The sequence below is a fragment of the Poromitra crassiceps genome, assembly GCF_964638095.1.
Source record: "Poromitra crassiceps genome assembly, chromosome: 10".
Lineage (NCBI taxonomy): Eukaryota > Metazoa > Chordata > Actinopteri > Beryciformes > Melamphaidae > Poromitra > Poromitra crassiceps.
The window spans coordinates 21,805,073-21,833,041 of NC_139631.1; the positions used below are offsets into that span (position 1 = coordinate 21,805,073).

Consider the following 27,969-nt stretch of genomic DNA (forward strand, 5'->3'; position numbering starts at 1 on the left):
GGCTCTATATCTGGCTCAGCTCTATCACCAACTCACTACAGTACATCAGTATTCTTCTTCTCTGAGGTTTCACTGTCCCTGATCTCTGAGATGGTTGATAAATACCAGCTGTGAGATATTTTCTTTCCTATATTGAAGGGAAGAAATGATTCTGTGCAGCATGGCACTGCACTGCAGCTCCCTCCTACAGCAGCCCTACAGACCCGTTCCTGATCACTGACTCACGCAGAGACATGCTTATTATGGCATTAACACAGTCACACTCAACACAGGCAATAAGGAGGACTACAGCCTGCAGAAATGCTGCACCATTATTATTATTAAGATGGCACACATCAACAGAAATGGCGACATGGCGGGGAGATTGAACATGTGGCAGCCATTTTGGATTTATGATAATCGATCTGGATGAAAAATGTGCCTTCATTCCTAATTGGCTGACGCATGCCTTAATGGGAGCAACAAGATCAACCAATGTGTGCGTTAAGTTAAGTCAAGTGATATACAGTAACGTGACTTCCCTGCTGCTTTAGCAATACCACAGCACAAGTGATTTGTATTACACTGCACACTATATGAGAAGGCTCAAACTTGTGGCATGTTATAAGTGGTACTTATATTCTAATGCATGTGCTTTTTCAGAGTACAACAGTTGTTTATGCCTAACAGAAACGTGACAAAACAAACTAATTATGCGTGTTCAAGATGGTTTAACTGAGCAGACAAAAATAATCCTCTTTGGCAGAAACAATAAAAGCACTTTTTGGCTATACATAAAATGTAATACTGGAAAATATTTTGCAACTAAACATGGTCATTTTGCACAGGCAGATAATGGATTCAGCTACATACAGTACATGTAGCTAGTACCAAACATTACTGTAGAATGTAACTTGTAGCTGGATGCTACAAGCTACATTCTACCAGCCAATGAACACAGAGTTTTTCCTGGTATGCCATAGGGGTGGGAAATTGATACAGCATAGTATTGCGATATTTTGTGTAGCAATATATCGTATTGCACAAATGCCAAGTTTTGTGATATTTTATTTGACAAATTCATGACATGCTGTAGCGGGGGTGGCTGTAGCTCAGGAGGTAGAGTGGGTCCTCCACTAATCGCTTTGGATAGAGGTCGGTGGTTCGATTCCCACCTCCTCCAGTCTGCATGTGGAAGTGTCCTTGGGCAAGATACTGAACCCCAAATTGCTCCCGATGGTGTGCCAGCACCCTGCGTGGTAGCCTGCCACTATCAGTGTATGAATATCTGTGTGAATGTACCTACTGATTGTAAAGCGCTATATAAATGCAGGTTATTTACATGCTTTTATGACAGCATTGGTCAGTCTATCTGCTTGACAATCCCATTTTACTGCAATAAAAATGATTGAAGTGAGATGAACAGACTGGAAACTTAATTTCATTAGATAAAAACAGATGTTGACAAAGTTTTTTCCTTTGGGGACATAATTTGCAGTTGAAAAAAGGTAATATATCGCAATATTGCAATACTCAATATATCACAATACTAGCATATCGCAATACTATGGTATTGTGAATTAATATCATATCATGGGGCATCTGGTGATTCCCACCCCTAGTATGCCACATGTCTTCACCTATCCATAGCTCAAGTCCTCCAACATTTGCCTCCTCCGGATCCCTTCAACTTCAATTAGATTCCCCATACAAGTGTGAAACAGATCTAAAGACAGCTGTTTACACAACACATTGTCTACGACTCTAGAGTGAATTTGATATGAATTCTGATTAATTGTCAATAAATATGTGCAACATCAGCTCAAATCAAGAATTGAACAGATTATAAAACAGGTAGCTATCTATCTATCTATCTATATATATAAAAGGGAGCATGTGGGCAATGCTTATTTGTTTAAATTCCCCCCACACTGATCAGTGATGTCATAAGAGCAGGGGAGCCCACACAGCGGTCGAGCTGCAGGGCGGGCGAGGCTTCGCAGCGGTCGAGCCTAGGAATCTATCTACTATAACAGGGGAAAGTGGGCAATCTCTGTCTGTTCTCTGTTTCAATTTAGTCCCGGAAGTGATGTCACCCAACTGGAAGTGATGTCACTTGAGCAATTGTGCATTGTGACATCACTGATGATGTTATAGGTATGGTGACATCATCAGTGATGTCATAAGAGTAAGTGAGCCCACACAGCGGTCGAGCTGCAGGGCGGGCGGGGCCGCACTGCGTATGCGAGCTGCAGGGCCAGCTCGGCAAGCTGCAGGGCGGGCGAGCCTAGGAATCGAGAGCGCATAGCGCGCAAGATGCCTAGTTATATAAAAAGCAACAAGGCATTAAACATGAGAGTTACATAAAAGTTAGCAAAGTGCAAAAAAAGAAAGTCATAGAGACACAGCATAAGTACATAAAATGTCGTATTCTTCTGGTTAGTCCCTGATTGTACTTTACCAGTCAGAAAAGACTTGGCCTTTTTCACAGATGAACAGTGAGCTCAGATGTAAAGACGGTTACTCTTGCAAAGTAGTGGATAAGACAGTCAGCTCCTGCTTGATGTAGCAGCACAGTGTCTGTGCATGGTGATGTAGCAGCACAGTGTCTGTGCTTGGTGGGTGGCCATTTACCATCTTTTCCAGTGCTGCTGACTGGACCCTCTGTGCTCCAGCATGTAAGTTCACAGGGCAGAACAGAGGCTTACTCTATTGTCAATGGAGAGTCAAATCCTCCTGAGCCCCAGCACCACAGTGTCAGGGTATGATGCTAGCGGTGCTACCAGCCTGTGCTCGAGTGTCAGTGGATGATGTGCAGGTATCGGAGGTCAGGATAGAGGAGGTTGGCTAGCAGGGCCAGCAGTCGGGGGCCGTCTTTCAGACAGTGTCCCGGGTAGCGGATGAACTGAACAGCTTTAGCCACAGAGTCTTCCAATTCAGCATACTGCTTACTGCTGGGCATGGCCTCCAATGTTCCTAACGCCTACATCCAGTACAAGAAATACAAGGTATTTTTAGAAGATAATTACAGACCACAAAGTGAAAGAAATGCGCTGTGTGTGTGTGTAATGTGTATGTGTGTGCGTGTATGTAGCATACTTGCTGTGCTTTAGCAGAGAGCTGCAGGTCACTGGTGGGTTGGAGACGAAGCTGAGTGTCTGACGCCACCTGGACTGAAAGGAATGCTGCTAGACTACGTACCACCACCTTGAACCTAGACATAAACAGGCATTAATAGTCAGTTTGTCAACATGTTCATGCATTAATAATTGATTCTATATAAGGTGGGGTGTCTGGGTACTGTAGAGGTAAAAGCACTCGCCTATATAAGGTCTGTACTAATTCACTAATAATGTGTATGATATATTTTTTTTTTTCTCCCCGATTTTTTTTATCCCATTTTTATCCCCCATTAGTGCTAATTTAATTTATTTATCCTGGTTGCTACTCCACCCTCTGCCGATCTGGGGAGAGCCGAAACTGGCTCCATGCTTCCTCCGAGACATGGGCAGTTAGCCAGCCGCTTCTTTTCACCGGACAGGGGAAGCTTCCCCGGTAGGACATAGCACGCGGGAGGTTCACGCTATTCCAACCAGTTCCCCTCCCTCTGAACAGGCGCCCTTAACGACCAGAGGAGGAACCACATTAGCAACCAGGATATTGCATGTTTTTGGTGAAGGGGGTTCCTATATGAAGGAAACCCCCGGGAGGCACGGGGAGAACATGAAACTCCACACAGAAAGGCCCTTTTGACGACCTTACCCGGGCGGTGGGCACTCGAGGACATGCGGACGGGCACGCATTCCTTCAGCGTTCACGGCGTCCCAGGTGGGAATCGAACCCAGGACCTTCGAGCTGTGAGGCGACAGCGCTTACCACTGCACCACCGTACCCCCCTATGTGTATGATATTTTACCTATTGGAAACGGGAGACCTCTTTCCCAGGCCTATAGCTCCCAGCAGCCCAGAGTTTAGTCTCTCTTCTCCCAGCTGAAGGAGTCTGGTTTGCAGGCGCAGGAGACTCAGGACCACTCCAGAGACTTCGCCCTGGCCCGCCTGCGGCAGCAGCTGCTCCGCTGACAGGCTCAGGGCCTTGTGCCACCACAGAAACAGCTTGGCTTCATCACCTGGACCACTGGACACACAAGACACACCACAGTATGCATAATGACTCATATTGCCTGCAACTCGCACAGCAACACATACAACATGTGTAGCCTCTTCAATCAAAATGATGGAAAGCCGGAGATCTGAGTCATGGAATCTCTCAAGGCAAAGCTAGTGAGAGAAAGAATGACTGGGCTTGGAGGAGGTCAGACCTGGGGAAGACCTGATTGGTCCACGTGTTGAGTAAAGCCAGCGTCCTCCTGTCATTAGCTGCTGTGTGTTCCGTGTTGAGGCGCTGCAGGATGAAGGCATAGAGCGTCAGGAAGCTGCCGCCTGATTGGCTCTCGGAGAGGAAGTCATCCACGGTGAGCTCAGGCACCTGTAGGGACGCCAACACAGGACCCCAACCTGCACACTCTTCCTCTGCTGAACACAGCAAAAGAGAAAGTGTAAGGCACACAAATCCATAGATCCCTTGAAATGACATTGAAATTCCTATAAGACTATGCAAAAGAGAGAAACATATTCATTCATATTTCTATTCATAACACATTTCAATTTGTCAAGTCAACAAGTAAATAAAAGAAGTTGGGTACCCTAAATAACCCTCAACTGTTACTTTGGTTACCATGGTTGAAGTAAGCTGTGATGCAGGCCTCCATGATGCGCGTCATGTGACGGACTGACGCAAGACAACGGGAGCAAGCAGTGAGAAGTGGAAGTATAGGGAAGCCCCTCCCTTTCCGGTCCAGCCAGGCAATGACATGAGCTGCAAGGGCTTCTCCTGTTGAGACGCCCACGCCGTTCAGCAAAGCCAGCGCGTCACTGAACAGACCACAGAACGCCATATGCCTCTGCTCCAAACCCGTCTCTGCAGAGGAGAGGAGGGTGGAGAGAAATATATGACAAAACAGAGGAGAAAGAGTACGGTGAGTAGAGCCATGTCCTCCTGCTATTGATTACTGGTGGGTGATGATATGGTTGAGGATGACGACAACGTACCTGGTGGGTTGAACGTGACGATGCTCTCCAGCAATGCCTCCAGCTGGCTCTCCAGGCTGCTGAGGCTGATGCTGCCTCCCTGCTCCAGAGTCACCAAGGACTGAACACTCCAGCACACACACGCCCCGGCTTTCAATGTCTCCTCCTGACCGACAGACAGCGACAGAGGACAAGAGACAGAGAAGAGTGTTCCTGTGAGGGGTAATTTGGGTTTCACTCCTGGGCCAACTCAGAGGCCTCGTTCGGAATGGGATACTATCATATTAAACATACAGTACATGTACCGGCTAACGGAATCCCTGCTACCGTTATCATTTCTTTAGCTACATGGGCAATTTTCAAGTTGTGGATGCCATCACAGCTCAATTAATGTAAATAAAAACTGCAAGGAGGGAGCTACTATAAAAAATCAGCTGCATTTTGTTTGGTCATATTGCATGCATCATTCTGGTTCTTTCACCAAACAGAGAAAGACTAAATTGACTGGCTGAAGGAACCGCTCTGTCTCACCCTGTGCGGAGCTCCATGGGGGCGGGGCTGGAGCCCAGCGGCGCTGCGCAGTGATTTGAGCAGCAGCTGAGGGGCGGAGTCAGCACTGAGCAGCAGGGAGGGAGGGTAGTGGGTGCTGACATATCCCAGAATGCCCTGGTATGATGAGAGGTCCAGTTGGTGCCAGGGCAGGGAGGTGGACTGGACCAACAGACTGAGTAGAGGGGAGTCCTGAATGAATGAATGAATGGAGAAATGGGAATAAGTCTTAGGCTATAACAGAAAATCACCCTGATGTGAAAACAAAGTAGTTTGGACATACCTGTTGGCTAAGGAGCTGCTCCTCTTTTGTGAGAAAAACTAGCATGTGTAGTAGATAGACCAACATGGTGTGTGTGTCCTTCTGAGTGCCCGCACTGGGTAGAGCTGGATAGGTCTGTGTTGCGGAGGTGGGTAAGGTTTGCAGATGGTCACTCAGAACACTGACCCAGTTGATTTCGCATAAGATTTCCCCCAGGAACAGGAAGCAGCTCTTGGGACTTCCTCTCTCCACCTGCAGGAACAGGATTGTGAAGAATACATAAACACACATTCATACTGTCAAATACACAAAACAGCTATATCCATGTATAAATAATACTTTTGACTGCATGTATTTGAGTCCAACCTAATGCAAGGTTGCACATTACAACTAAATTGAGAACACTGATTATTTTAGTAGATACTGTAATCTTAAATGAATCATGATTATTAGTCACGATTGATTTACAGAACAAAAATATTTATTTGTCACAATTTATTTATTATATATTTTTTCCTTTAAGCTGCAGGTCACACATCTCTTGTGCTATGTTTCCTGTCTCACTTTAATTATTATTAAGTCATAACATTGGTAGTTTAATAACACTGCAGCCTGTATAGATTCTCATGGGCCTTGAGAGGCTCGATTAGGAACAGGCTGTTGAGACTTATAATTCAGTGTCAAGGACCAATGTCTCAACAAGCAACAGCTTGTTACATGGCATGCATGTCCAGGTCAGCGTGCAATGTTAGGGGTCAGGGTTGGTAGGCCCGGGGTCAGATGTCAGGGTGTCTTACGTTGAAAAGCTGCTGCATGAGCTGAGTGTCTGGGTGCAGGCTTCTCCAGGGCAGGCTGCGGAGGTGTAAGTGGTACACGTAGAGCAGGTACTCGGGCGTACGGGGAGAGGTGCAGCTCTCACAGTATTGCATCATACACAGCCACAGGGCCCCTCGCTGGCCAGGGAGCAGACGTTCTGCAACATGCGTACACACACACGCACACGCACACACACACACAGCAAAGAGTGGAAACACCTTAACACTCATTTGCACGTGAACTAGGTTAGCTATAGGCTTGGGTTGTATAAGCTCTTTACTCAGTCATAACTAAGTGATGGAACCCACCTTTGAATTTGTGGTGCAGTGTGTCAGTGAGTTGAGTGTACAGGCTGACCAGACAGCCTGCAGCGCTTGCATCCGTCTCCAGCCAGGGATAACACCTGGGGTTACTGAGGGAAAGTGACATTGATATTGACATTAGCTTTACACTCTTCTTTTGCTCTTTCTTTACTCTGAACAGCACTCAATCTCCCTTACTCTGTATAGATCAGGAGAAAACTTTAGTGGCCACATGAGGGACTTTAATGTGACAAGGCTGCTTTCTATTTGTACTTGAGTCTGTGTAATGCATACAGTAACTTGTGTTTCAGGGGATTTCCCACAGTGGGATCAGTAAAGTGATACAAACGACGACGACAACAACAACAACAACAACAACAACAACAACAACAACAACAACAACAACAGATACATCCACTTTCTAACTGCCAAGCTAAGCAAGAATAAATGAGAAAATATAGGACTTTTTGTATGATATACCTGTATGCTCTGATAGTGTTTTAATATTGACAAGTGGACAAGTTCTATCTTTGTCACATCTTTCAACCAGACCACATGGTCTCTCTCTGACTACATGTCCCTCTAAAAGCAATAAGAGAAAACAGAAGATGAGCCATGCCTACCTGACATCATCAGTGTCCAGGGGTAGGACCCAAGGCTTAAACAACTTCACAATCTTGCTGTGCAGGTCCTGCAGGGCTGTGAGCGGGTTGGGGACATGATACTTTCATAACAACAGATAAGAAACACTTGGCTGAATTCTATGCCTGATCCCAAGTCTCACTAACCCCAAGATATCCTCACGAATGACACGACATTTACCTTTCAGTACTTTGCTGCTGCCCACCGGCTCTCTGGCACAGTTGCTGAGCTGCACGTTGATTAGACAACCGATCAAATGGCCCCAGAAAGAAACGACGTCACTGATGTAGGGTGTCCAGGCAGAGTAGAGGCCGAAGCTGCGGATATCTGCCTTATTGAGGCGACTCCGCAGGAAGTAATCACTCAGCCAATCCACTGTCTCGTCCACCTGTTAGCAACCAATAAGAAGACAGGGCATGGTTAGAATAATGATGAATAAGCGTGATATCATCTAAAGAACCCCATAATGCGAGCAACTTGCATGTATTGAATCACAGTATTATAATTATTACTAATGCGAGACAATTACTGTGGAGTTTAGGTTTATAAGTTAGCTAACTCCATGAACTCTGACCTATGTTACCTGCTGCGGAGAGAGGCTGATGGGGGACCTGTATGGAGAGGCTGGGGGTGCGACGACGTGGCCAGAGCTGTCCGTGGTGCTGAACGCTTCACTTCTGCTCTTGGTGCTGCGGGTTGGAGGGAGGCAGCCCAGCACTCGCAGAGTCACCTTCCAGCACTCTGGACTCAGTAACTGGTCTGAGGAGCCTGGCGAGGTTAAACACCCAAATCCAATATTATTAGCAAAGACATTCAATGACTTAAACATATGGAGCTTTACAGTACCATGAGTGCATATGTTTAGCATTTGTGGCCCCATTGGGAATTATGTCCTTACTTTGGCATGTTAACGCCGTGGTCGACCTACTGAGCTAGACTATGCCCACTACACTCAACACAAGTTCTTTCTTAAAACACTTAACAGGCATCCACACACACACACACACACACACACACACACACACACACACACACACACACACACACACACACACACACACACACACACACACACAGTCACTCACACACACACACACACACACACACACACACACACACACACTTACTGTTCATAAGCAGACGCAAGCAGTCACTGTAGTGGTCGGGAAAATGGTGGCGTAATAGCCAGGTCCAGTGTTTGGTGAAAAGGTGAAAGGGCGTGAGGAGGTCAGGCTCGGGGTCTCGGCCGCAGACACAGAGAGCTCCATGGACCAGCTCCAACAGATGGCTTCTCTCACTAAACAGTGGATGGGCTTCACTCAGCCACTGGGACAAATCAAACTAGAGCGGGAGACAGAGGAGCAGAGGGGCTCACTGGACTGCTCATCATGCTAGTGCTATTGTATGATATTTGTATAAGAGTTTGCTTGTGGCTCACCTTGGTGAGCAGCATGAAAATGACATCAGCACTGTCAGGGTACAGCGATGTCACCACATCCTGGTAGAGGGACACCAGCTGGTTGGGTGCAGCATTGGGGGTGAAGAAGGGGGAAATGAGGGGGCAGAGACGTCTCTGGTCCAGGATGGTCTTCAGCACACGGCCACACTCTGCTGCAGTGCCTTGGATAAACACCTACACACAATACAACTCATGAGTCATTTCATTCATTAGTCTAATATAATTCACTGATTAAAAAAAAAGGCAGAAAGACAGAGTGGGTGGTCCTCTCAGACTTCCTATTTTTGTTCTTTACTCAGATATTACACAAATAGCAAGGGAGACAGTGGAGACAAATATGTGGCAGGATTTCATACTAAGCAAGTGGGGCCACATGTTTTTGATTTGTGATATTGTGATATTCTTCATTATGGCCAAAATGGGGAAATCCTGTCACTCTCTGGTTGGGGTGCAGGGTCAGGCTCTAGGTGGCACCCTGGAGCAGGTACAGTGACAACGGATGCTTAATACAAATCATGTCTGGTTGTAGTTATGTGTGTGTGTGTGTGTGTGTGTGTGTGTGTGTGTGTGTGTGTGTGTGTGCGTGTGTTTTTGTGTACCTGTCCCAGTATCTCCACACAGGAGGAGAAGTACTGGCGTGTTGGAGGATGCCGGAGTGTGTCCTCACACACAAAGGACACCAGCTGGTAGAAGGCAGACACACCCACATTCTGCACTGCTGGGGTCTTCTGGGCCTTGTACATATTCACCAGAGCCCTTAACACATAGAAGCAGATATGAGTCACATTATGAGAACTTTTAACAGTGTACTGTATTTCCTCCTGCATGAGTTTGTACTCATCATCGCTGTCGCGCCAGGACCTCGAATATCCATTTTTTCAGATTTTTATTTTTTGTCATGAATCAATGCCATTGGTCACCCTTCACGTCTCTGTGTGGTTTTACCAAATGCAACCAATGGAAAAGCATTCAAACGAGCTTGTGAGTAAATCTCGTAATGCCATTCGCCCTCAATCTGTCAGTCAAACCTCGAAATTCATCCCCTACCTCTGTCTGTACCCCCCCACGCAGAACAGTAAACCCAGAAAAGTCACACGGCAGACGTGCTGTGTAATTCTGATATCGTTTTGACTAATCCTGGCTTCCTCTGATGTTAATAGATCAATAAAATGTTTGCAAACTTGTTTTAACATGCAAATCGGAGTGGTTTCTGTCGAGAATAAAGTAACGTTAACGCTACGTTACGTCAGACTGTTCTCACCCCATGCCAAAGCCCCCGCCTCGGCCATGAGAGGCTCAGAGCACTGCTGCTGCTCCTGCGCGCGCCCCCGCGGCTCGGAGCTTGGGGCTCGTGCATGAGCATACCAGAGGCGAGGCGGCCATCAGCGCCTGACTGGCCGGGAGAGAGTGCTTCCAAGTCAGACTGATAATATAAACAACATCATTTGAGCTTATCCAGGTAAGATATTAGGTAATAAAGTAATGACACATTCAGCGGGAAACTAACTATAATTAAGACATGTGCCAACTTTGACGACGTTTGGTTCAGTATTTTAAGAGCAAACAGGTTTTTCCTGAGCAGCAACTTCCTGAAAAGTTGCTGTTTTGGAGATTCGAGGTCCTGGCGCGACAGCGACGTTATGTTAACTGTGATATAGATAAAGTATGTTCTTTGTGGGTGGCGAGATGCGTGTATACTGACGTGATAAAGTTCTCAGTATGCACTGCAGCCTGAGCCAGGCTTTGAGGGGGCGGAGCCATAGCATCGGCTTGGAGCTTCTTGATGTCGCTGCGCAGTGACATTATCTGAGTCTGCACCGCCTCCTGTTTCTGGACACACTCACACTGTACACAGCCACACACACACCACACACACACACACACACACACACACACACACACACACACACACACACACACACACAAACACACACACACACACACACACACACACACATATTAACAAATCATGACGAGGAAATTCCAGGGGAACCTCTAAAGGTGGCTGGCATGCTGTGCAAGTGGTCTTACTGTGACAGTGATGTTTGCAGGTCCCTGGCATGGCTGCCCTCCTTTCCCTTTACACTCCAGTGCCATGGTGACTTGCTCTGGTCGGTTCTTATACAGTAGAGGAAGGCTCTCCAGCAGCTCCTGCTCCATCGCCACCTGCTGGGCTTCCCGTGCCACTGCAATCCTGACGCCCAAAATCAACCAAAGAATTTCACAATCAGTGTATAGGTGTGTGTGCAGTGCACACACACCCTTTGTTTTTGCATACAATGGCTGCTGGGTCGCAAGACAAATTTCAGCAGTGCTGACAATAAAGCAATATATCATATCATATCATGTGTGTATTTTTGTTCAGTTCAGTTATGTTTATAGCCCGTTACCACACAAGCATGTCTCAAAGGGCTTTACATAGCATCATCACAGACATATACTTCATACAGCTACACACAACATAGGTTACACACATACATTATACATAGTACACATTTTACTAGATTATATACATTGTGATAGGCTACTACACAAACACAGCATATCTTTAGCCTGTGGGAGGAAACCAGAGCACCCGGAGGAAACCCACAGAAACACGGGGGGAACATGCAAAGTCCACACAGAAAGGACCAGGGTGGAGAGTCGAACCCACAACCTTCTTGCTGTGAGGCGACAGTGCTAACGAGTCCGACTGAGGCACTGTGCCGCATATGCATATTATGTCATACTGCCTGCCATCTGTGAAAGTGTTTATAATGTGTGTGTGTGTGTGTGTGTGTGTGTGTGTGTGTGTGTGTGTGTGTGTACCTAGCCTGCTCCTGCAGGATGCTCAGGTCGTGCTGCAGCAGCTCAGCAGCAGCTTTCGTGTCGGTGAGGGAGGCGTCGGGGACCGCGGCCACCGGGGCTCTCTGCTGCTGCCACTCTGGTGCTGGGCGGGGAAGCGGGTGCTTCTGCAGGTTGGACAGGATTCGCTCCTTGGCTGCACACACAGACACTCATGCTAACAATTAGGGCAAACCTTCTTCAACTCAACTGAGCCACCTTTTTATTGGTCAAATAGAATGAATCCTCCTCCTACCCATGTTCAAATCTCTATCGTCCTCGAGGAAGAATAGACAACAATATACGGAGGGATCAATGGAAATGTACCAGTTCACAAAACCGGAGGGAGTTCGGCTGGAAATTATATTAAAGTCGAGCTGAACCCAAAAATTACTTTTCTTTTCTTTTAGTTCAAATACCTGGGTATGCAGTGCACCTATTTAATAATGTATGCAAAACAAATCACAAAAATCTAATTTCTTTAGTTTTTCACACTTTTTCACATCAAAAGTTTCAAGATTTCATTGATAACAGTAATTTACAGTTTGCTGACGTCACCTAGTACGATCAAATTTCTACCCCATTTCAACCAATCATATCACGACATGCAGCTGTCAATCAAATCTTCATTTCACTTCATTTTCTCTTCCAAATGAAGGGGAAAATGGCACCTAGTGCCTGTCATCTGGCAGTTTCTAGCCCATAAACTAACTACTAACTTGAGCAATTATGCAAACTAAATCAAACGGTAATTTCTAAGAATGCAAAGAAATGTAACTGGCTCGTTAAAACACGCATTCCAGGAATATTATTTACATTTATAACGATAATGACGCGCGCCTCCGAGCCTGACTCCAGGCGGGCGGGGAGCACCCATGCATCGGATTGACCGCTCGCTCCGCACGAAGCCGGTGGCTGCCTGGTACTCCGCGGATCCCACTCGCGTAGGACAACAACACGCTGAATCCCACCCGGATTTGGGGGTGGAACACGCCAGGATTGGCCAATGCCAAAGCCAGTCCTCAGAATTGTCAAATCAAATCATCAACACGTATATGGTCCGCCTCTCAATTTGTTTTCAGTCTGAAACGGACTCAGATGCATGTGACGAACCGGTTCACCTCGACTTTAAGTATTTTATTATACCCTCTCAAAAATCACATTATGATGATAGCCCTCGTTTGTTGGAGAAAATGTGTAAATCATAATGCACATCATCATGTTTTCTAGCATTGCCTCGTTGTCAAAGAAGAAATTCCATTAGTAAGACCATTTATTTTGGATATACTGTATGTATACCCCAAGAAAGATGATAAATATTTGTTGAATGTAATGCTAGTGGCTGGTAAAAAGGCTCTTACCAGGAAATGGTTGCTGTAGGAGAGCCCAACCTTGAATGACTTAATGACGTAATTGAACATTACAGACATTTACAATATGCAGAAAGTAACTGCCTTTACAATGCACATTTACAATATGCAGAAAGTAACTGCCTTTACAATGCACATTTACAATATGCAGAAAGTAACTGCCTTTACAATGCACATTTACAATATGCAGAAAGTAACTGCCTTTACAATGCACATTTACAATATGCAGAAAGTAACTGCCTTTACAATGCACATTTACAATATGCAGAAACTAACTGCCTTTACAATGCACATTTACAATATGCAGAAACTAACTGCCTTTACAATGCACATTTACAATATTCAGAAAATAACTGCCTTTGTTAATTGTAGGATGGAACAGTTTGCCTCACGATGGGAAAAATGGGTTGACTATGTAACGCCCCATAGGCCTGATTTTAGTTTGATAGATTGATGTTTATATTGTAAGGAAAAGATCACTCCCTAGATGTCAGTGTTCTTTTGTTTTATTTGTTTGTTTTTTTATTTTATTTTTCTGTATGTTTTTCTGAAAAAGTGAGATACGCGAAAAACCCAAATACATAATGTACAATGGTATGATACATACAGTATGTGAAATACATTTTTTGGTCATGTTTATTTGATGCTGATTGTCAATAAAAAAATAATTACACCAAATAAAATCTTTATGATATAAATTCCTATAATTGTATCTACAGTATACTATTTAATACTGTTAGCATAATGGAGGCTTCATGTCTTTAACAACTAACAAAAATGGAAAACTATTTGAAAAATAGTTTTAAGCATACATTTATTATACATATAATTATAGAGTGTTTGTATTGGTGGCTATTCATCTTGTAGTGATCACTAGTTGGAGTTGATAATGTTTCCACCTTTACATTTACCACTACCTCTGCTAAAACAGAAAATCTTCTGGATCTTGAGAAGTAATTTTGTTTATCTAGTATCTACAGTACCTGTGTTGAGGCTGGTGTCGTCGGCAAAGCCGGGATCTTTGGTCTGGAGGAAGGCCGGCTCACTCTGCACCTTCTCCCACAGAGACAGAACCTCCCTCTCATCATACTGCACACGCTCCTGGTCCACATACTCCAACCACAGCTCCTTCAACACAACACAAGTTCAATTGTAACATTGCCAACCAATTTCCAAAATAAAAACTATTTTGGTGAGTAGTATGGTTCATATGGTTCATATTGTGAGGGGTACCAGAGAGAGATTGTATTTAGCCACACACAAAGACAAATACTCATGTTATACACCCACGCCCGAGCGCACGCAAACACACACACACACGTTATACACCCACACACACCAGCGCATGGCAAGAGACACACCTGCTGCCGCTGCATGACCTGAGCCAGTCTGTGTGGGTCGTACTGCTGAGGAAGTGAGGGCAAGTACACTTCCTGCTTCTGCAGAGTCTCATCATCCAACCACACGGCGAATACACCAAACAACCTGTAGACAACCAATCAGCTGAGATCTAAGAGCCAGTATACTAATGGCTGCTACAAGTGGCTAAACAACAGGAAGGAAATAACGTGGACGGACCAAACGTCATTGTCCTACCTGACAAGCTCTGTGTGGAGCTGAGGAGAGGTGAGGTAAGCAGGCTGGGGGGTTTCATGGCTCTCCTCCCCCTGGCTGGAGGTGTCTGATGAGGGGGTGTGTGGCGGAGGAACCCTGAGAGCCTGGCTGGCAGCATGGTGGAAGTCTGACACCTCCTGTAGTCTCTGTCTCAGGTCTCTGAATAAAGACGCCTGAGAAGAAGACTGGAAGAACCTCCGGCCGATACATCCACTAGCAACCAGCCTGGAGGACATCACACACAAACAAACAGTGGTTTGGGTTCCAGGTTAATAATAATAATAATAATAATAATGATTGGATTTTATATAGCGCTTTTCTAGACACCCAAAGCGCTTCACAGGAATCATTATTCATTCACACCATTCGTACCAGTGGTGGTAAGCTACGGGTGATGTAGCCACAGCTGCCCTAGGGAAGACTGACGGAAGCGTGGCAGCCATTTCGCGCCTACGGCCCCTCCGACCACCACCAACATTCATAGACATTCACACCCATTCATACGAGGCGATTCGAACCGCCAACCCTTGAGTCATTGGCCGACCTGCTCTACCTCCCGAGCTAATGCCGTCCCAGGTTATAGATAGTCTCAACACCAGACCCATGAGACTATGTTATTGCATGCGTAAAATTTGAGTGTGGGGGAGAGACAGATGACATGATTGTGTTGGCATTATTACAGGATGGATTCTGCCTGTTCCCTTGTTGGGGATAGCAGTATGTGTGTGTCTTACCCATACTCAGGTCCAGGCTGTCTAAGGTAGAGCTGTAGGAACTTCTGCCAGACCAGGGGCAGGATGGGATGGTCAGGAGGCGTGGCTAAGGCCTGACATGCCCAGCGGTACACCTGCAGCCGCTGCAGAGATGGAGCTACCGGCAACTTCAGCCGCTGCTGCGCCTTCTGGCTCACACGTACACACACACACGTACACACGTACACACACACACACACACACACAGTTAATGTTAACATCTTCTATGTAGTTATGCACTGGACTGTGATTGTGTTTAGTCAAAACACCATACAGTACGTCTAGTCTGCATAATTATCTGATGTCATGTTATGTGGACAGATTTTGCGAACGTGAGAGCGTCAAGTAGTTGACACTTTACAGGTATGTAGTTGACACTTTTTACAGGTATGTAGTTGACACTTTACAGGTATGTAGTTGACACTTTACAGGTATGTAGTTGACAAACTACAAAATAAAGGTAGAGTTAAAAAAAGGGCGTGATCCGAGCAAGTGGGGCCTGCCCTCCCAGGCTCCCACATTTCCCCCTCTGTGTACCTTTAAGGCGTGGTCTGGGGAGAGGCTGGCCTCTGACAGCAGCTCTTGTTCAACACAGCGTCTGAGTTGAGAATCTTCCTCGAACATGCCCTCCATATTCAGCACGAGCCAGGCGAACCACACCTACCAACACAGACAGCCCCAGGCTTGTCACGACTCAAAGCTTCCTGGATACAATCAAGAGTATGTGCACATACTGTTGGTGCTTTGCGGACCCTCACCTCTGCACTCAGGGATTGGCCCTCTATGAAGGAGGGTGTGGCATTTCCAGCTATCCAGCCAACCAGAGAGGAGAGCAAACCCCGATCTCCATGGTAACCCAAGGCATTCTGCATGAGGTATAGAAACAGAAAACGTCACAACTACCACAGGTGCCACTGTGTGTGTGTGTGTGTGTGTGTGTGTGTGTGTGCATGTTCATATTGTGTGTGTGTGTGTGTGTGTGTGTGTGTGTGTGTGTGTGTGTGTGTGTGTGTGTGTGTGAGTATGTGATGATGTATGACCTTATTTATTCATCATGCCCCGCCCCTCCTGCTGCTTCTTTGTTCTCCTGCAGGTTTGCCTGTCACTCCCGCCTGCTACCAGGACCTTGTCCCAAACTCACCCAGAGGCTCTTAACCCATTAGCACACTCATTCCTCACCCCTTGCTGCACAATTAGAACATGACTGGATAGTGTAATATTGTTACAAACTCCTTTAATACTTTGCAAATGTTATCAACAATTATTACAAACACTTGGCTATCAAATAGACAAGGATCAAGATACACTACTTTCTTTGTGCCACATGTAACCTATTGCTATCAGAACAGACAGTACAACTGACTGTGTTAACTGTATCATCATCATCATCTTAAAAATCTATAACAGGTCCATTTTCAGCAGCTTTGATATCCTGCTGCTTTCACACCCAATGTGTTGCTCTCCGAAATAATTCATTACTGGCGCACTATTTTTTGCAGATGTACTGTATGTATTGGACTTATTCTACTTATGCACTGATAAGGCATGTAAAAACTACTATAATGTTGTTTAATCCTGTTTTTACTAGCTCTCAGTGTAGTTTTCATGATGAACACATGAATCAAACTTGCTACAGTACGTATAATTTACCTTGTAAGAATATGATCAAAACCACAGCAGACCAGTTTAATCTCAATACATTTGAACTAAGGGACGCCTGCATAATACTCAGCACATAGGGATATGAATTAAAGGTGATTGTGGCATGGGCGTCAGTCACAGAGTCCCGCAATCTTATGCAAACCTCCAACATAACGGAGTAAAATACCTTATGCTGTTGGTACAGTAATTTCTGCACACACTCCTCCTGGTGGTGTGTGAATGCGGCACAGCAGATCTGATCCATGAGGAACAGGACAGTTTTGTCCCTGTACCACAGGTTCTGCTGGGTCAGAATCCCCACCCAGAACTCCAGCACCGCTGCAGCGCCGACACGGCCAGGCTGTGAACTCTCCACCACGTGGCTCTGTAGGAGAAACACACAGATTCAAAGATGTCCTCTTAGCTTATGAAACGATGTGGTATTATCAACCTATGATCGGTTTATCCAACTTTTAATTTGTTTAAAGGGGGACTGACCCCCCCAGATTTCTTGAAAAACGGTATTCTACTTGACTTGAAAACTCTGCAGGCAAGATGGCCGCCTATACTTCCTTCTTTAGCTGGCAGAATTCCTCCCCCATAAACTAACATATCTTGGCCAATAAGTATGTAACATACAAAATAAAACAACCCGTAATGTCTTCATTTGATGTAGAATGCAGAGGACATGTAACTGTTTAGTTAAACTTGCATTCCAGGAATATTGCTCTAAAGATAACGATAACGGCTCGAGACTGTTTCGTCCTGAAACCCACTCGCTTTGCGCCAGAACACAGAACACAATCGATTTGGGGGTGGAACACGCCAGGATTGGCCAACGCCAACGCCCAGAACTGTCAAATCAAATCATCGACAGAGACGCTATGACCCGCCTCCCAGTATTCTCAGTGTATCCGAGATAGATATAATAGAAAACGTTATGAATATAGCCACGTTATAAACAACAAACTAACACTGGTGATCCGTATGGAAACAGTGTTACTCGAAATGGTTAAAAGTTCTATCAATTTGGTCATTCAGTGGCGTTTTACTGCCATGTAACATAACTAACTAGCGGCTAATATTAGCCACAGTAGGCATTACCCATGGATGCATTGCTCTTAAAGGGCTCGCGCCGCGTGAACTACAGTAATCACATGGGGGGAAAAAACAATTTTTCACGAGTGGGGCGCGTGCTAAACCCACCGTGACCGTGACGTCACGATGTACCAAATCTTCCATTCATTTGAGGGCACAAAAAAGGCAGGTTTAAACCCATAGAGGGAACTTATGCTGCTGAAAATGATACAAATGGTACAATGGTAACAGTTTGGTCTCAAATGTGGAACTTTTGACCAGAATTCTTCACACACCACCCCCAAAGTCATATATATTGGTTAAAAGCTGAAAAAAGTGTTTTGGGAGTAAGTTACACTTTAAATAGAAGTTGACCAATCTTTTTAAATTCATAGTATAGATTATATTAATCAGTATCAAACTGACAGGAAAGGACCCCGTTTTCAAGTTCAAAACATAGATCATTGTTTAGACGGGAAAACAAATCTTGTTTTTTTAACATTTCAGATATTATTCTACAAATTAGACTACAGGCTAATAATATTGCTGCCACCTACAGGCAGGTACACACAGAAAGACTTTCATAGGCAAGCCATTTATAGTCTGGTGGTGAATTTCCAGGCTGCACATTTTTATTCCATACTTTTCTAAGACTTTCAGTCACTATATAAATCATTTTACACACTTCTCCATCTCTTTCAAACTTATGTAAGAACACTGGGTGTGAATGCTGTCTTTTGTTGGCTGGGGGATTATGGTGTGTCTTAAAGGAGAATTTCGGTTTTTTTTAACCTGGACCCATCTCCTGGCATTAATTATGATTTGGCCACTCACCAGGCGATCTCCGCGGCGTTTCTGGCCGTCCTAGCGTTGTTTTGACATCAATAGCGTCCAAGTCAGTTGTAAAATGGAGCTGACTTGGGGCCAAGTGTGAGCCTGTCTTTCCTGCATCTAAATAGCTATTTTTATTCCCGTTTTCGCCAAATATCGTCATAATCTGATCCCTCAAGAACCAACACAGTGATATTTCGCCAAAGGCTGTTTCCTGGAGTCACACAGGGATCAAATTACCTCAAACGTGATCTCGGTCACCAAGTCTCGTGAAGTCCCGCGATACTTTCCTGCCGACTGGTCAAGTACAGGAGGACGCTTTGCGGTGGTGGTTTTAGCGCAACCTATGTGGGGTTTGGCATAACCTTCGTTATTTCGAATCCCACATAGGTTACGCCAAACCCCACATAGGTTGCGCTAAAACCACCACCGCAAAGCGTCCTCCTGTACTTGGCCAGTCGGCAGGAAAGTATCGCGGGACTTCACGAGACTTGGTGACCGAGATCACGTTTGAGGTAATTTGATCCCTGTGTGACTCCAGGAAACAGCCTTTGGCGAAATATCACTGTGGTGGTTCTTGAGGGATCAGATTATGACGATATTTGGCGAAAACGGGAATAAAAATAGCTATTTAGATGCAGGAAAGACAGGCTCACACTTGGCCCCAAGTCAGCTCCATTTTACAACTGACTTGGACGCTATTGATGTCAAAACAACGCTAGGACGGCCAGAATCGCCGCGGAGATTGCCTGGTGAGTGGCCAAATCATAATTAATGCCAGGAGATGGGTCCAGGTAAAAAAAAAACGAAATTCTCCTTTAATAATGAAAGCTGTTTTGGATACCTGTATGACACTGTTTAGCAATCGGACGTTGTCTCCATAGATGGCTCCTGTGAGGAGTGGCGCCACCCTGTGGGTGACCTGCTGTGTGACGCCTTGAGGACACACACTGTCACACTGCAAGAACAACTGGATACAACTCACGAACCTAGCAGGAAGAGACGGGCAGATTACATAAATGCAAAACCTGCTATACAGTATTAAATATGGATCTTGTTCGGCCCCATTGCAGGATTTTTATTTTATTTTTTAACTTACTGAGCATTATTGAGCAGGTAGAAGCTGAGTGTGTAGGTTGGGGGCAGAATGTTGTCCAATAGATGCACAGCAGCTCTCAGGTGGCGAGACTGAATCAGACCCTTCAACAAGCCAACTCCCTCAGTACAAAACTGCTCCAGACTAGAAGAGCACAGACAGAGAACAATCCATAGCAGCTGAATTAAAGTTAATTCAAATTATATAGGGAAATCACAAGTCATACTGTATAGGTTTGTGTGTGGGTATGTGTGCATACAAACCTGTGTCCCACTGTAGTCATAGCAATGGACAGATAGCATCCAATAGGGATGCCTGCCTTCACAGCCCGGAGAACAGAGTGCATGCTGGGAGTGTGTGTGAGCTCTGCAGGTGGGTGGGATGCCAGCCCAGGGGCGGACCACGCTCCTTTAGGGTTCTGCGCATTGCCATGGAGCTTCAGCCTTAGCAACAGCTGCCATGCCCATTGGCTAAAGGATGCTTCGGGAGAAAGGCCCAAACGAAGGACACTGGCAAGGTAGGACACCTGAGAAGGAGGGAGAGACAGGGCAAAAAAGACGAAGTATTATCAGATACAGAGCGTCACATTGAACAGGTGACCGAAGACGACAGAAGCACACTATACCTGTTTGATGCCCTCTGATATGAGGCCACTGTAGGGTTTGTCAGTGAGGTACTTCTGATAGGCCTCGGCCACCAGCAGAGCCACCTCACTGTGGAGAGATGAGTGCAGGGCTAAGCAGCCATCCTGCAGGGAGAGACAGGCTCAGTCACAACCAAAGAGGTTTTTACACACATCCAAACCCTCTTCACAGGAGCTAGACAAAGCGTCAGCAACATTGTTCTCAAAATGTGTTTTATTCACTAAAAACAAACAACTGCGCTCACACACCTGAAAACATCATTTTGATCAACTGGAACATCTTATAAACACACACACACACTTTACACACAATCCATCCATGACTACCTGTGTGTAACCCCAGTTCAGTCCTTCCAGTATAACGCAGGCCAGCCGGTTCTCCACAGCAGACAGAGGATGCTGAAGCAGCCAGGCTCCAATCACACACACCTCTTCTTGCCTCGGCCGCCACAGGCACAGAGGCAGCTCTTTACACAGGTACAGTGCCACCTGAAACATACAGACACACGTGACACACCCATACAAACACAAAAACTCAATGACTTCTCCCAGAATCATCCACATCAACTACTTGCTGTTGAAACCATAACAGAATGTCAGTAGACCCACCATGCCCACTGTCTGTATCGTCTCTCTCAGTCTCTCCAGCAGCACAGAGATGACGTATGGATGGACTGTTGCTATGGCAGCCAGCAACTCCCGTCCCACCTTAGAGTAGGTTTCTCTGGTCGACACGCTGACGTAGGACACCTGGGAGAAGAATGAGTCATTAGTCAGAATTAGTCAATAGAAAGAAAGAAGATGGTAAAGAAGAAGAAGTGCATCCTCCAACCATCTTGGAACTCGATCTTGGGAACCGGTTAAAAAGGGCAGGCAATTAAAAAAATACTTGGCAGGTGATTGGATGAACCATCTGTCTATCACCGGCTAACTTCAACCACTAAGATTCGGGACCGCCTCCTCCTTCCTCGGACACTGATTGGTCCAAAACCAATAGAGTGCAGCATGGCGTCCTACTGGCTAATGTAGCCCTTCTGGAATTTCGCTCTGCCTCCTACTTTCTCATACCTGGTAGATGAGCAGAGTTATGGTGGTGATGAAGGCGGGGTCCGAGTGCTGAGTGGGCATGGCCATGTGTGCTAGTGCGGTGAGGAGAGAGATGCCGTCAGAGCTGTTCACTTCACACAGCCAGCGCTCAAACCTCTTCTGATGCTCCGGATCTGGAACAAACACAGTGGTGGAATATCATGGTGGAGAATGGCAACATCACTCCCAGAAGAATGACAGTTATTCAAATTACCTGCTATTAAAATGACAATGCAGTAGGGGCAAAGTCAACTGGAGATTGTGTATATGGAGTTTAAACTGATTCTAAACTTTCTTGGTTGTATTTAAAGCTATATTTAAAGTAGCTTAAAAAGCTCTTATACAGCATTGTGTTACATCTATCTTCAGCTTTTAGTGCCAATGGCATAACTGAGGGTCGAGATCAGAGTAAAACAAAATTGTTTGTGACCTGTAATATTTTAAGGAGGGTGTGTGTGTGTGTGTGTATATATACCTCTGAGAGCCTGCAGGCAGGTGTGTGTGTTATGTGTAGTGCAGAGTGTTTCCAGTCCTGCTGTCTCAGCACACTGCATCACATAAAGGACCCTCCACAGCATGGAGCTGGACAGAGTCCCATAAGGCATCTCAGACATGAACAACCAGATGCCCAACCTGGGAGGCGAGACCACACAACATTAATGTGAAAAATGTGTTTGAGGTACTTTGGCTGGGAAAGGTAGTGTAACTAATGTCCAGAACAGACACAAACTCAGACGAGAGCTGACCTCTTGTTCCTGAGGACGTGTAGGACGGCTCTGAGGAAGAGATGATCATATTCCAGCTGCAGCTTGTCCAGAGACAGGGAGTGTGTTTGAGAGCTGGGTCCACTAGAACCAGTCACACTCGCATACTGGGCCCAGTGGTCACTGACGTAACACACTGTCATTCTGAGGGAGGAGAGAGAGGACACAGAAAGTCATCAATGTCATGCATGTATTGAGACTAACACTGATATTTGGACCAAGAAGTGCCAGCAGCTTGTGTGCCCTGATCTGGTGGCGCACTGACCGTATACTGTGTCCTATTCGTTTCACTAGCTGTCTGTATCGGGCACTGTTGTAGGTTTGTAGGCCAACAGCTAGAATTTCGATGAGAGATGAGGCAAAAGCGAACACACACATCATCTTCTGACTGGAGCAGGCCTGGGGCTCATACACACCTGCAATAAGAGCACCTGTCAGTTGACACAGAGATGCGATGGACGGACGGACGGACGGACATACATACAGGCAGGCAGGCAGAACTCACCTTGCTTGCTCATCCCTAGCATGTGTGAATAGAGCTGCTGGAAGGGGAACTGGGTCAGGAGGGATATCAGGTCCTCCTCACACAACAGCAGCCAGCTGCTGTCCGGGTCCTCATCCTAAACACAGAGAAAGTAATTGTAGACGTAGACAGCCCTTAAATCACCACAAACGTTAATAAACGAAAATAACCCTCCCAGAGGCTGTGCTGAGTTTAGAATTGCTTTTATAAAACAGCTGAAACGCACCATTAGATTAAAAAAAAATACTGCAAATGTTTTCTTTAAATCTTTTATTTTCGATCAATAATAATTAAATAGCAATGATAGTTCAATCTTAATTCTTCTGCCAAGTAATAGTGCACTTCATGAACATAACGAAAACAAAGTGGTTCCTAAGCAACACATAAGTACTGGGAGGAGAGGTGGTTTATGGTTAGTGGCACTTTGATATTTAAATGAACTGTTATGCAATCATAGATGTGCCATTTATCAGGCCTTTTACAACGGCTTTGAATGTGACTCAGCTGATCAGAAGAAAGAAGCAGAAGTACCTGTTTTTAGAAAACAGATACTACACATCTCGAACCCTCAGTGAACCTTTACATTTACTTGACAGACATACAGGCAGGATGTTTATTATCATAACCTCTTCACAAGTGTAGGAAGCAATAAAGATACAGTATTTATCTGGAGAATAAAATTTAGTTTTGGCATAGGTGTAAAAGTTTCTCATGCGAGTTAAACTCATAATGGAGGCAAACACAATAACAAGAGACCATACCATCAACAACATGTAGATCAAAAGCTTTTTTGGTTCCAGCACATGCATAAATCTGCATTTTCCCCTCACTCTAAACACACCCTCATTTTTCACATGAATCTTTTCCGGGATTGGTGTGGAAGCTCCCTTACCTCCTCTCCCCCCTCATCCACTAGAGTCCAGTTTCCAGACTCAGGTCCAGAGGCTGTTGAGCCCTGGTTCTCACACGGCTTCATGTGGCCCAGGAACTCTGCACGGTGTCTGGGGCAGGAGTCAGGACAGAGAGGCCAATGTTACAGATCAGGATGGTAGAACAGGGTAAAATATGAGACTGAAAACATGACCTGGCTTCTCAGGTTATTAAAGGGTTCCTTTAATTACCTTACAGGAGACATGAGGATGGCCAGAGCTTGCATGAAGTGCTGCACTCCACAGGTGTTCCCCAAAACCTTGAGCTGAAGCATAGAAAGAAAACACTCCAGTCATCTCTGTGTACTGCCATTTTGACAATGATGAATAATAGAGGATTGTGTCTCACCTGTAGGAAGGGTGCAGCCCACTTGCCCATCCCAGCAGGACAGCACAGAAGATGGCACAGCAGGTACAGGTGCTCGCCTGATCCTCCAATATGCAGCAGGACTGCCACCTGGGGAGTGGACCAGAACCACGTGAGGAAACACAACAGACTACCTGGACAGGTGGAGCATGGGGTGCGTTGGTGAGTGAGTGTGTGTGTACCAATCTCTCCAGCCAGTGATGTATGTCTGTCTGGAACTGTGTGTCATCCAGGACTCTCCGCGTGAAGCTGAACAGAACACTGATGGCCTCTTTCAGGGGTTGGAGAGAACAAGTCTGCGTTTGGCTACCAGAGCAATCTGACAACACAAAACAGACAAATGGCAGGAATTAAAACCTTATGACAGGTTATCATTTTATATGAAGGATGTACTACATAGTATACAATAGTGGATCATAATAATACTGTAGTAATAGTGTAATAGTTGTATGTGCATGAGTGATATGCCTGTGTGGCACAGTGTAAGAACTTGCCAGTTCAAGGCAACTATAATTTATAAGACTCACGTTTTAACAGGTGATACAAGTATGATTCCACCTGCAGGCGTGACAGCAGAGCAGTGTAGGCATGCAGCGCCACCTTCTGATGAAGCAGTTCGGTGCGAGCTTCAAACAGTCTCCTCAGCTCAGCCAGCACACTCTGGCTAAACTCGGCCTGCTGGAAGCGGTGGTAGCCACACACCTTAGACTGGTCTGCACACACACCCTGTGGGGAAGAAATGATATTGAAAATGATATAAGCACAGAAGGTTCAGAACTTCTCCACCCTATATTTCTGGCTTCTGTTCCGACACACGCACCTGCAGTGTAAGCTGTTCATCTCTGAAGCTCCAGAGACGGTTCTGTGTGCTCTTGCAGTCAGAAGACTGTGTGTGTAGCTGTGTGTGTGACTGGGTCAATTGTCTACGGCAGCGCCAGTAGTTCTGCAGCAGTTCGGTCAGTTCGTGGTTCTCCTGCCGGGCCAGAGCACAGAACTGGGCTGCACACACTTCAACGCCCTCTAGCCATGCTTGCACCCCCCCACCTGGCTCCCAGACACTCAGCTGCTCCAGTGAGAATGCCTGCAGAAGAAGACAATGCAGTGAAGTTAGTTTGTTTCGCACATGTATCACGTAATAACTTGTGTGAAAAGCCAAAATGAAGGCCCCCGAGAGTGCATTACCACTACCAGTTCCACAAATTCTTCAGAAGGTAATGGTTCAGGCTCAGACAGACCTCAAATAGCATGAACCCATATTGTAGTTTCCTTTTGAACGAACCTGTAATCATATGGTGTACAAGATTACCTGAACATCTAGAGCTTTTTGGGGTAATTCTGGGTAGAGTCTGCTCCTTGAAAGTTCAGCTACAGACTCCAGAGGCTGCAGACTCAGAGGAGATGATTCCTGTTCGGCGAGAGCCAACACTGCAGGCCCCCTTGTTCTACAATTCCTCAGAGCTTCCTCGCAGAGCTGCATCATGGGGCCCTCCTCCAGTGTAGGGAGCGATGGGTAGAGAGCAGGGGCACTGGGGGCAGTTGGCTTCTCAAGCTGGGTTGAAATATCAGGTTGAGTCCATGACTGGTTTTCTCTTCCCACCTCAGCGCTCTGTTGTGCAGCTCCAAGCTCAGCCTCCACTCTCCCATCATCCTCTGTTTCTGGCTCAGTCGTATGGACTGCAGCCTGTGAGGTTTCCTTTGATAAAGTCTGTGATAAGGAGGTCTGCTGCGCCTCAGAGAGCGGCTTTGATGGCCGTGCCTTGGTCTCAGGCAGCTCTGCAAGGTCCTGCTGCTGCTCCTCTGGCTCCTGATAGGACAGGCTGAGGGGGATGTCAGTGAAGCCGGAGGTGGAAGCCTCTTCACAGACAGATGGGGGAACTGTGGCTCTTTTGTCTTCCTCTGCCTGCCTCTGCTTCCTGGTCAGCTGAAAGCATACAATTGTGATTAAATTGTTTTTCCTTGGTTCAATAACAACTCTGTCTCTAACATAGTTTTGATTGAACATGTGAGGCCAATAAGCTGACATAATAGTGAACAAGTTTCTCTAAATTACTACCACTGTAATATGATTGGTCGCCCAGTGGTTTGCACTGTCAGTTCACAGCAAAAAGGTCCTGAGTACGCTTCTCAACCATGAGCCTTTTTGTGTTAAGTTTGCATGTTCTGCTCCTTGTTTCATGGGTTGCCCCCTCCAGTTTCTTCCTCATCCCAAAGACAATTAAGCAAGTCAGGTGGATTGGAGACTCAAAATTGTGTGTGTGTGTGTGTGTGTGTGTGTGTGTGTGTGTGTGTGTGTGTGTGTGTGTGTGTGTGTGTGTGTGTGTATGTGTGTGTGTGTGTGAGAGAGAGAGAGACACAGAGAGAGAGGGAGATCATCTGTCCTTCCTGTCATTTGTGTTAGTCCTGTGTGTGATGATGGCCTCTAGACCTGGGTGTTTCCCTGCCCTTTTGCCCAATGTATGTTTGGGTAGGCTGACTAGGCTCGAGCCACCCTCACCCTGAATAGGGAAAAGCAGGTTAAGACAATTAATTTGTTTGTACAATTGTTTGTAAAAGGCTTGGTTTAATCACCTGAGATTTCCCGCTGGTCTTGCTCTTGGACTTTTTTGGTCTCACAGCCTCCATCATTACCGTCTGTTCACCTCACCTCCTCCCAGCTCTCACCACACATTCGCATACAGTTGGCTAAAGGCAAGCCTGATGGAAAATATGCTGGTCAATTGAAAACGAACAGCCCTCGTTTTAAGCGCGTTTCCACTGCGAGTGCGTGTATGAACTGAAGGCACACAAACAACAACTAACGCAAAGTAGTCACTGGTGTAGATAAGCAGCTTGGCTGGCTGTGTTGTCAAGATAAACACTGTCAATGGCTATGAGCTGAACAATGATGTGGGGCTCGTTGGAGAGCCTCACTGGCTACCGCAACGCAATGGCTGACATGCACTGCAGTCCAGACACAATGTTCCAGTGAAGAAAACTGGGAAAACGAAACTGACGAAGGTCGAAGGAGTCCGTCCTCGTCACACAACAACACAACCGAAGACCTTTGGCACAGCTAGCTAAGCTAACGCTCTACCACTTAACGCTAGCTTGTTGCGTTGTCTGTCTTCCACTTACTTTACTCACCAGGAGGTCATAACATTTCCGTACTGTTAGTCGCATTGTCAAAATTATATTTCATGGCGTCCAGGCGCCTGACATGCGGCAGTAACACTGCCCACAGATCAGCTGTCATTTGTTTTGTTTTGCTCCTGGAACTCCTCTCTTCTCAAAACGTGTGATCACGTGACGACTCCACCTCTCTACGGAGAGCCAGAGAGCTCAAAATAGATTATCTTCTTCTTTAATGGCGGATTGCA

The 27,969-nt window shown here is 45.9% G+C and overlaps 1 protein-coding gene across 1 annotated transcript; it reads right to left on the reverse strand.

Annotated features, from left to right (window-relative positions):
* Positions 1-2,581: 2,581 nt before the first annotated feature.
* On the reverse strand, positions 2,582-27,274 carry epg5 (ectopic P-granules autophagy protein 5 homolog (C. elegans)). The gene is made up of 45 exons (XM_083644011.1): positions 27,182-27,274; positions 25,920-26,534; positions 25,434-25,694; positions 25,141-25,339; positions 24,796-24,932; positions 24,596-24,703; positions 24,439-24,512; positions 24,210-24,318; positions 23,300-23,414; positions 23,060-23,210; positions 22,777-22,938; positions 22,506-22,663; positions 22,013-22,164; positions 21,554-21,694; positions 21,272-21,433; positions 20,927-21,049; positions 20,565-20,827; positions 20,305-20,445; positions 20,050-20,194; positions 17,485-17,682; positions 16,415-16,522; positions 16,194-16,316; positions 15,639-15,805; positions 14,887-15,129; positions 14,652-14,775; positions 14,274-14,418; positions 11,906-12,077; positions 11,129-11,291; positions 10,800-10,942; positions 9,697-9,853; positions 9,077-9,271; positions 8,766-8,979; positions 8,222-8,406; positions 7,819-8,026; positions 7,620-7,695; positions 7,003-7,106; positions 6,676-6,851; positions 5,900-6,130; positions 5,599-5,808; positions 5,089-5,233; positions 4,715-4,957; positions 4,299-4,512; positions 3,896-4,114; positions 3,079-3,193; positions 2,582-2,962 (listed from the first exon to the last, which is right to left on the reverse strand). The coding sequence occupies exons 1-45, from the start codon at positions 27,236-27,238 to the stop codon at positions 2,780-2,782; spliced, it is 7,734 nt and encodes a 2,577-aa protein (XP_083500137.1). The 5' UTR covers positions 27,239-27,274; the 3' UTR covers positions 2,582-2,779.
* Between the last annotated feature and the right edge of the window lie 695 nt (positions 27,275-27,969).

Bases quoted from the DNA above. Each gene is read 5' to 3' on its own strand.
- epg5 (XM_083644011.1), bottom strand. From the start codon at position 27,238: ATGATGGAGGCTGTGAGACCAAAAAAGTCCAAGAGCAAGACCAGCGGG. The intron at 24,513-24,595 runs GTGAGACACAAT...TCTATGCTTCAG, and splicing joins GGGCTGCACCCTTCCTACAG to CTCAAGGTTTTGGGGAACAC. The intron at 7,107-7,619 runs GTAGGCATGGCT...ACTTTCCCTCAG, and splicing joins CTGGACACTGATGATGTCAG to TAACCCCAGGTGTTATCCCT.